This window comes from Micropterus dolomieu, linkage group LG13 (genome assembly GCF_021292245.1).
Source record: "Micropterus dolomieu isolate WLL.071019.BEF.003 ecotype Adirondacks linkage group LG13, ASM2129224v1, whole genome shotgun sequence".
Taxonomy (NCBI): Eukaryota; Metazoa; Chordata; class Actinopteri; order Centrarchiformes; family Centrarchidae; genus Micropterus; species Micropterus dolomieu.
Window position 1 is genome coordinate 52,605 of NC_060162.1, and position 10,141 is coordinate 62,745.

General features: G+C 45.2%; 1 protein-coding gene across 1 annotated transcript in view; it reads left to right on the top strand.

The window, feature by feature from the left end:
- The window catches only part of prpf4 (PRP4 pre-mRNA processing factor 4 homolog (yeast)), a gene marked incomplete in the record, with an annotated part of 9,233 nt that extends 2,460 nt beyond the window's left edge, over positions 1 to 6,773 (top strand). The window contains 10 exon segments of the mRNA XM_046066925.1: positions 1,223 to 1,316; positions 2,424 to 2,518; positions 2,853 to 2,911; positions 3,274 to 3,397; positions 3,636 to 3,725; positions 4,094 to 4,216; positions 4,660 to 4,767; positions 6,116 to 6,234; positions 6,359 to 6,465; positions 6,544 to 6,773. Coding sequence (XP_045922881.1) covers positions 1,223 to 1,316; positions 2,424 to 2,518; positions 2,853 to 2,911; positions 3,274 to 3,397; positions 3,636 to 3,725; positions 4,094 to 4,216; positions 4,660 to 4,767; positions 6,116 to 6,234; positions 6,359 to 6,465; positions 6,544 to 6,630 — 1,006 coding nt within the window.
- Between the last annotated feature and the right edge of the window lie 3,368 nt (positions 6,774 to 10,141).

Below are 10,141 nucleotides of genomic sequence, written 5' to 3' on the forward strand. Positions count from 1 at the left end.
CATGCCTTCATCAGCAGACATTAAAAGGTCATTGGTGACTTTAAGCAGGGCAGTCTCAGTGCTGTGGTACTTCCTGAAACCAGACTGAAACTTTTCAAATAATTTGTTATTTTCCAGTACAGTGAGCAGCTGTTTGGACACAATTCTTTCTAGAATCTTTGCAATAAAAGGCAGTTTTGAAATTGGTCTAAAATTTTGTGGGAGGGAGGGATCTAAACCAGGTTTCTTTAAAAGTGGGTTCACGCAAGCCGTTTTAAAATAATCAGGGACACAACCAGTAGATAGGGAGCTGTTGAAAACAGAGATCAAATGGGGCCCAACAGAATCTATTACTTTCAGTAGAAACTTTGTAGGTATTACATCAAGTGGGCTGGAGGACACTCTTATTTGTGATACTGTTTTTAAAAGCTCAGCCAAGTCGATGGGATAAAACTGGTTAAAAGTCTCTTGTTGCTGGTGATGGACCTCTGAGTAAGAGGCCACGGGGGTAATAGAGGCTCTGATTGACACCACCTTATTGGTAAAATAAGATAAAAACAATTCACAGTCATCATTATTTCCAGCAGAGGCACAAGGAGGGGTTGGGTTTACCAGCTGATCCACAGTCTTAAACAGAAACCTGGGATTGTGTTTATGTGTAGTAATGAGTTCAGAAAAATAGTGTGTTCTCGCATCCTTAACCATGTTATTGTAGTTAATCAATAAATCCTTCAGACTGAGGTAATGGACTTGGAAAGTGGATTTTTTCCATCTGCGCTCTGCTTTCCTGCATTCCCTTTTTAGGCTGCGAATGCTGTCATTTATCCAGGGTTGCTTACTAGCTTTAGACGTAGGCCTAACCTTTAGAGGAGCAGTAATATTTAGTGACGACAAGCAGATATGATTGAAGTGATCGACCAGATTGTTGGTGTTGGAATCAGACAGGTGTTGGCTTTGGCTCTGAAAGAATGCGCAAAACTTTGAAACACTTTGTTCATTAAAGATGTGTGTCGTCACACCGCTAATCTGTCCCACCACTTCTCAACACTTGATTCATTTTATCTTATCAAAGTACAAAAACACCCCAAAAAGCTCCAGTGTGTTAAATATTAATGGATTATAATAAAATGTTTTATTAAATATAACTTTGTAAACCATTTTCTCTGGCTTAAAATTCGTTCAGATTTTTCATTAAACGGCAGTGACTGTCACTCACAAGCTCCTGTTGTGATTGGTCCATCAGGGCAATGAGGCGTCTGGAGGCTGCACGTGCTCAGAGGGATGTTGCAGAGGGAACCAGGACGATACGGCAACAGGAGCTCCACAAGAGCCTGAGGGTGAGACGAGCGTACTGGGTCATCGTGGTCCAGCCGGGTCATCGTGGTCCAGCCGGGTCATCGTGGTCCAGCTGGACTACAGATTCCATTAGAAACGAGACTGAACGAAGGTTCACAGGTGATCCGTTGGGTCAGAGCCAACAGGTGTAAACAGGATTGATCGTTTCTCCTGATCAATATGACGAAGAGTCCGATATTATAGGAACCATCGTTTGTTCATTCAGTCTGGAAAACAAACCAGTAGCTTGATGTTTTTGTACTTTTCCTGTTTTCATCTCAAGAGTGGGTAATCTGATCAGTTGGGGCGGCACGATCTGGAGAAAAGGTCAAATATTTGGACTCATGATATGATGGTAACCATAATGAGCCTGATTATCAAGGGAAATGCCCAAAACAGTGCGCGACTGCCCGTCTCTTTTCCACCGTTGTTTGCAAACCAATAAATCTCAATCAACAGTCCGAGAGCCGCACGTGTCTCGCCGATGTCGCCTGAGATCGAACGTCTGCGTTAAATGTGTTGCTGGGAAACAGCAGCCAGCGTGCAGCGGTGTGTTTGCAGCGAACTGCTGATGGAGTTAGGCTAAATACTGGGTCCTGAGTTGTTTTTCCACAGAGCTGAAGTCGGTCAGCAGGTACTAAAGCTGGTTAAACATCCCGTTCCTCCGACGCTAATGCGACTCAGACATGATGCTGCAGTTGATCTGCAGCTCTCGTCGGCTGGAAATGTTTTAATAACCTTTCAAACTGTCGCCACTTCATTTTTGTGTTGCTTTCTCTGTGCTGGAGTTATTTTAAGAACGTGATGGTTTTATCCAGTTTGTTATTAAATGTGTCTCCTCATTAAACTCCCACACAAAAAGCTGCTTTAATGGTCAAACACAGCCTGTAGTTTTTCATTATGTTCCAGTCAGAGCTGATGTTCATTAGAAATGTTGCTCGTGCGTCGCTGTGTACGGCAATGCACCTTTTATTGGTGTGTGGCTGACTTAAGCTCAGAGCGGTGTTGATTCCTGCACCCTGAAACCAGAAATGAAATACTGACGTTCCTGTGTTTCTATCGAAGCGTTCCCTACATGTTCTCTGATCAACAAACTTCTTCTTCTTCAGAATCTCAACAACTTCTGCAGTCAGATCGGTGACGACCGACCAATCAGCTTCTGCCACTTCAGCCCCGACTCCAAAATGCTGGCCACCGGCTCCTGGTACACCGCCTCTGTAGCATTAGCATTTCCACTGCATGGTGCGGCACAGCTCGACTCGCCTGGAAACGTTCTTTTTGGTTTTCCGTTGACGAGTAGAGTTTTGGGAACGTCTCATCGAGGGTCCAAGCCGATAGTGGAAGGCGGAGTAACAACAGACCTCTGACTGGTCAGAGAGAATCTGTCAGCAGTGTAGTCAAGAGAAGAGCCTGGTGTCAAAGCGAGCCGAGCCGTTCCATGCACCCAGCAGTGACGGTTTAGTTTTCTGCTAGGAACACACATTACACATTACACATGAGGAAGCTAATGCTAACATGCTTATGCCCCCCCCCCCCAGGAGTGGTCTTTGTAAACTGTGGTCCATCCCCGACTGCAGCCTGATTCGCACACTCAGAGGTGGGCGGAGCTTCACATGTCACACATTTTAATATTTTATTGTTTGTAATGTGTTTAATATTATCGATTGATAACTAATACATGTATTTAGTTATAAAGAATGTGATTCAGTAATGTCTGTTAATATGTATGTGTGTCAGGTACTTCACCAGGTGTGTTCAAACCTCCGCCTGGAACATGTTTAATTTGTAGTAATATCATATTTTCCTTCAGGTTTTTTACTGACGCAGTATTAATTAAACAGCTACGCTCTGATTATACTGAAAGTTATTAACTTTATTGATCCCTGATTCATATTCCATGAGAACGTGTTCTAACTGAGACCCCGCCCCTCTCTGTCCCTGTTCTCCGATTGGCTGAAGGACACAACACGAATGTGGGCGCGGTCGTGTTCCGCCCGCAGGCCGGAATCTCTCTCGACCAATCAGACGTTAGCTTGGCCTCCTGTGCTGCTGACGGGTCTGTGAAGCTGTGGAACCTAGAGAGGTAGGAGACGAGGAGGGAGGAGACGAGGAAACGAGGGGGAAGAAAGGAGGGAGGAGACAAGGGGGAGGAAAGGAGATAAAGGGACAAGGAGGGAGGATACGAGGAGACAAGAGGGAGGAGACGAGGGGAAAGAAAGGAGGGAGGAGACAAGGGGGAGGAGACAAGTATCTAAGAAGTGAATAATAATGAACCTTCCTGCTTGTTAACATCATCCTTTCTGTTTCCCTGGTTGCCGTAGTGACGAGCCAGTGGCGGACATCGAGGGTCACAGTCAGCGAGTTTCTCGAGTGTCCTGGCATCCTTCAGGGAGGTTCCTGGGAACCACCAGGTAACTTCTGTGTACTAATACACAGGCAGGTAGTCGGGGTGCGAGCGTCGCTTTGTTCTGTGTACTAATACACAGGCAGGTAGTCGGGGTGCGAGCGTCGCTTTGTTCTGTGTACTAATACACAGGCAGGTAGTCGGGGTGCGAGCGTCGCTTTGTTCTGTGTACTAATACACAGGCAGGTAGTCGGGGTGCGAGCGTCGCTTTGTTCTGCTACATAAAACATTCAGCTCATTTAATGACATCATCAATATAAATTATGTAATTCAATGTTCAGTATATTTACAAAAACACATTAAATGCATGTTTGTGTACACATTCATTATCTCATAGTATTTGTTATATCGTAGTATTCCTGTGTTTCCCTGCAGTTATGATAACTCATGGCGTCTGTGGGATCTGGAGGTTCAGGAGGAAATCCTCCATCAGGAGGGTCACAGCAAAGGAGTCCACGACATCCACTTCCATCCTGACGGCTCGCTGGCTGCCACCGGGTAAAGTACACTCTGTACTACACTCTGTAGTACACTCTGTAGTACACTCTTCAGTTCAAAAGCTGGCCGAGGAAAATAAAACCAAGTGACGCGCCTCGTGTTTAACAGACCAGCTCAGTCATTCTCCAGCAATCAGTCGTTCAGCCCTAGCTATTAATCAGTGATATTGTACTCCAACTAATAGCTGAAGTAGTACTACACAATAGAATCATGAGTCCATGCAGTACTGCACACAGTGTACAATCAGTACCCTGTAGTACTTTGTATCTGACAGTAGTACTGGTACTACAGTGTGTCGGTTCATTTTGTTGTTTTATATGTTTTGGATTTATTATGTGTGAAGTTTAAATCCTGTGTCTCTGTGGCCCCGCCCCCTGTCTTTGGACCAATCATCTCTCTCCATCTGTCTGTTGCCCCACACCTCTTGACTGTCGTCCAATCAGAGGGCTGGATGCGTTCGGCAGGGTGTGGGACCTTCGGACAGGACGCTGTGTTGTTTTCCTGGAGGGACACCTGAAGGAGATCTACAGCCTGCACTTCTCGCCCAACGGGTCAGCCAATCACAGACAAGCACACCACACACACAGCCAATTAGAGGAGAGCACAGTAAAGACGCAGCCAATCAGAGGAGAGCACAGTAAAGACGCAGCCAATCAGAGGAGAGCACAGTAAAGACGCAGCCAATCAGAGGAGAGCACAGTAAAGACGCAGCCAATCAGAGGAGATGCGTCTTTAGGGCCAGCTCCTGATTGTTCCACTCAGAGGTGTCAAGTGTCAACGTAGTAATCAGAGTACGTTATGTGTTAATATTCACTATACTATACTTATACTATATTTATACCATAATTCCTGCAAATACTTATTTCTAACAGCCTAATGATAATAATAAAGAAATGTTTCAATTCATACCACTGTTGTACATTTAATTTCTTCCAAAGTGATTTTAAGTTTCACAAACCAAGAATATTCTGTAATGTTGCATCACGAGCCAGATGTGTCTGGATTTAGGTTAGAATTTATTGGCAGAATAACAGCGGTACGAACATTATCAGCTGTTGCTGGTCTGCTGTGTTGGCTGCAGTGGTTTGTGTGACCGGAGCTAGCTGGCTATTCCTGACAGCCCCCCGAAGTATATTCCTCTTACCCCAACCAGGGTGTGTGCCTAAGTTATTGATTATATGCATGTCGACCGGTTAGCTCAGGCTCTGTGTGTGCCGCTGTGGAGGTGAAACGCTGTCGGAGCGGCGCCGGTTGTGGTTATAACGTTAGTTAAATTGAATGGCAAAGCTGCAGGTCGTCGTCGTAGAGAGTCGTGTTGTAGAGTTATTCAGCAGCAGCTCACTGGATCCTAGACGCCGTGATTTATACCGACGGAGGTTAAACGGTCTCTCGTGGCTTTGGTCAGAATCAAAGAGTGCTGGTGAAGAGATGAGCTGGATTTATGGCAGATTATGTGTAAAGTGAAACCCGTTTATTCTCTCTGTTTACAGGCGGCTGGAGAAGTTGCACCTTCCAGCAGCAAATGTTTATTGACACTGATCTCTTTTATTGACCTCATCCATTCAGGAAAAGGTTTTCTGGCCCACATGCACACCGGCTTTATACAGTAAAGGGCTCCAGATCTTTCTCTATCGGCATCGGCCCCACAAACCCAGAGCGGTCCGTCCTCCGCGTTTACCACATGCAGCGGTCGAGCACGCTCCTGTAATCTGCTGACGTCGCTGAGGTCACACCCGTAACGCGTCTCTCTGGGATCGGGTCTGAGCAGAAAGCCGAGCTGGCTCACTGTCCCGCCCCCCCTCACAGATCCAGACCAGCTTCTGGATCTGTGAGGGGGGGGCGGGACTGAAGGACCCGTGTTGATGATGTGAATATTGTCTGTGTTGTTGCTGCTCTCAGGTATCACCTGGCGACAGGAAGTGGTGATCACACCTGTAAGGTGTGGGAGCTGAGGAACAGGAAGTGTCTGTACACAGTCCCCGCCCACCAGAACCTGCTGTCAGCTGTCCGCTTCCAGCGTAAGTTCACCAGCTCTGGTGAACGGGTCCTCTCCCTCATTATTACAAATAAAGCCCTTTAGTTTAAAACGTTTGACTCTCTTTCCGGTTCCTGTCTCTGACCTCACTTCCTGTTTGTGTGCAGCCACAGACGGTCACTTCCTGTTGACCGGAGCGTACGACAACACGGCGAAGGTTTGGAGTCACCCGGGCTGGACGCCGATGAAGACGCTCGCCGGACACGAGGGGAAGGTACAGACTCTGACGCTGCGGCTGATTGGTGGAGACGCCTCGGGTTCTTTAACGCATCACACCCGTTTGTGTTTTCAGGTGATGTCCGTCGACGTGTCACCTGACGGGAAACTGATCGCCACCAGCTCCTATGACCGAACCTTCAAACTCTGGCTGTCTGAGTGATGTCATGATGATGTCAGGCGTGATGTCACAGCAGAACGCGCCTTTTATTATTGTTAAAAAGTTTTTTCTTTTCTGAAAAATGCAAAAAACAAATCAAATGTTTCTGTTTTCTGATGAAATAAAAGTTTACATGTGGTCTCTGATCCAGAACGCTGCAGCACGTTGTGACAGGAAGCAGAGGTCACGTCTCTCCTCAGCTTCCTGTAGAATCATTCTTCTTACCTACAAAGCTCTTAATGGTCAGGCACCATCTTATCTTAAAGAGCTCATAGTACCTTACTACCCCACCAGAGCACTGCGCTCCCAGAATGCAGGGTTACTTGTGGTTCCTAGAGTCTCCAAAAGTAGACTAGGAGCCAGAGCGTTCAGCTATCAAGCTCCTCTCCTGTGGAACCAGGTTCCAGTTTGGGTTCAGGAGGCAGACACCATCTCCACATTTAAGAGTAGGCTTAAGACTTTCCTCTTTGATAAAGCTTATAGTTAGGGCTGCCTCAGGTGAGTCCTCAGGAGACAGACAACGTCTCCACATTTACTCCACATTTTGACTCGTGCTGCCTGCAGCTCTGCAATCAAATACGATTTTAAATAGGCCTAGTAAAAAAATATGGCGGGCCGCCTTAAATAAATGAACGTACGGGAAACACTAATTTATCTGCTCATGTTGAAAACTCTGCACATTCAGAATCTCTCCCACATATCTGAGTTCTCTGACATGTAAAGAAAAGAAGTCGTAATATTAGGAGACTAACGGTATCATATTTTAGTACTGCATTACGTTACTGATTGGCTGGATGTTTCCCCTCGACCGTCTGACAGACACAACAAAGAGGAGGAGCTGCTAAACCAAACTAACGGTGCTTTCAGAGCAACTGTGGATTTTCTCCTCCGCGAGTGTTCACACACAAGGCGAGAAGGCGATTTTAACGTGAATAAACGCGCCTCGCCGTTACTCCAGCTGTATGAACCCAAAGTAAACATGTTGCTGTGATTAAATAGCAACAAACGAATCAAACTGATGCTGAAATAACTACAACATGATGCAGATTTGTTAAACATGTGAACTGATGCTTTGTCAGGTCTGTCAGCAGGACAGCAGCTTCTGAAACGTTTGTTTTCTGAATGGAGTTCGCATCGATCAGGGCTACGCTACGCTAACCTGGTCACAGTAAAGTACGACAGCTGGAATAAAGTTACAGACACATGTTTTCTGAACTCGCCAGGTAGTTCAACCTCCTCGCTTTCTTTTCTCCAAGTAACGTCCAGTTTTGTCCATTTTTTATATAAATATGAAGTCGTAGTCTGACAGAGCAAACGACGCTAACAACAGCAGTAGAACCGGATGTGCACAGAAGCTCCAGTGACGATAAATCAAGCTGTAATCCCAAAAACTAAAGTAAAAAGCTGATTTAATAAAAGCAGTTAACTCCGAGCTCCTCCCTCGAGTAAACGGCGTAGCTGTCAGAGCCGAATCCAGACCGACTACGGGGGTTTATTTGTCCAAAGGTTGCAGCGCTGCTCCTCTCCCCCACGTTCAGCAGCTGGATCCCCGCTCTGAAGCCTCGGTGACGTACGGACCGTCTCAACACTGATAGGGTATTGCAACTCTGTGTCATGCGACTTCTTGACTGAATATTTTCAACTCAAGCGAATTGGATTGGGGCCAAGATGGCGCCGCTGTAAGACGTTTTTTTTGTACTCTGGCAACTCTTTTTCATTCAGGGCTTGAACTTATTTGTAAATAGTTTTTTCCAACGTTAAGAACAATGCTTTGAAAATGGCTGGCGAAACTTTGACCCAGTTTTGTTTTATTTTTCTGTGGGTTTTCTCTCCAACGAACGGTGCTGTCGTCAAGCTAAGTTAACGCTGCTAAACGCTATAGCTAGCTGCCTAGTGTAGAGTGTTTGTTGGATAGGTTGGTCCTCCACTTTACAATTGACAACTCATTCTGCTGAAATGAGACAATGGAAGTGGAAGGTACGGTTGACAATCTTAAACGTGTTCATGACTGCCGAACGACATCAGGCGGACCTGGAAGAAGGTCCAATGAAAAAAGCAGCCCTCTAATGTTGTCATGTTGGCCGCAATTAAGAAGATTTCTGAGAAACTTGAAACCATAGAAAAGACAGTTTTCCAAAACTTGGAGAATATTCAAGCACTATTGATTTCTGTGAAAGCTACAGAGAAAACGTTTGGAGAGCTTTCATCCAGAGTGGGACCCCCTGGGGCTCCAGCTTAATACTTTGAGGGCTAAGAAGTTGCTGGATAAAGTGAATGAGCTGGATGCGTACGCTGGAACATGAGGGTGAAAACGTTAAAATGACTGCGATGGAACTTTTTTCTGGTGTTTCTTCCGCTCTTGCCGACAGGCTGGGCCCACGCTCAAGGAAAGAAGGACCTCCGCGCCGTATCATCGTCCGTTTCTCTCTCAGATATAAAATATCGGAGGACTTGACGCAGCAGGTGAAGGATGCCAGAGCCGAGCTGTGGCCGCTGGCGGAGGAGGCTAGGAAGCAAAACAAGAGAGCCGGCTTTAGTGGTCCGTTTGCTGTCATTGCCGGCAAGAAGATCTCTGTAGAGGATCTCGCTTGAATCAGAAGCACCTGTAATGGCAAAGTATGTTCACCTCCCCCTGGTATTATTCTTATGTGGAAAGGAAGATGTAGGGATATTTGTTTGGGGTTTTTTTCCATTTCATAGAGGGATATCCTCGAGTCTTTAAGTATATTCATATTTCCTTATAAGCAGGTACTGTTTACATTACTACCGTTAGGCTATTTATACTTCACCATCCTTACTGATGAAAAGGTGAATCTATGGATATTCCTCATCGGTTACATTTGTTTTCCTGTTACTTCTGGGTCAGTTCTTTAATGTTCACTTAGCGTAAAGGTTGGGCTTTTGAGTTCAGGTCTTGCACATCTCTCTCAGCCTATTTCAAATCTAAAACTACTGTTCAAGCAGTATTACTCATATTAGTGTTGTTCTTTTGTGTGTTTGTGTCTAGTCTTAATTTGTCTTGTTTTTCTCTTAATGTACTGTAAGAGACTTAACTAAAAGAAAGGCTTTATTCTTATTTCTCAGTTATCAACATAAGGATCTCTGTTTTTTTACAAGAAACTCATTCTTCTTCAAAAGAAGAAGTTTTCTGGCGTAAGCAGTGGGAGGGAGGGCTATTTTTTCACATGGTGTGCTCATTTTGTTTCGCCCTAAATTTATGATTATCAGATTCTGGCAGATGGGCTTTGGCTGTATTTACTTCTGGGGATAATATATTTATTGTGGTCAATGTTTATGGTTTCAACACAAGAAAGTCTAACCTTGCTTTTCTTCAAACTTTATCTGATAAACTCTTGCAGCAGAGAAATTTCCCTTTAGCGTCTGTCATTGTTGGTGGTGATTTTAATGAGGCCCCAAATTTATGTATGTACGGATACCCCTCTAGAGGAACTCCAGATCATTTTAACCCTGTTATATATAATTTCTGTAACAAATTATTCTTACTGGATGCTTT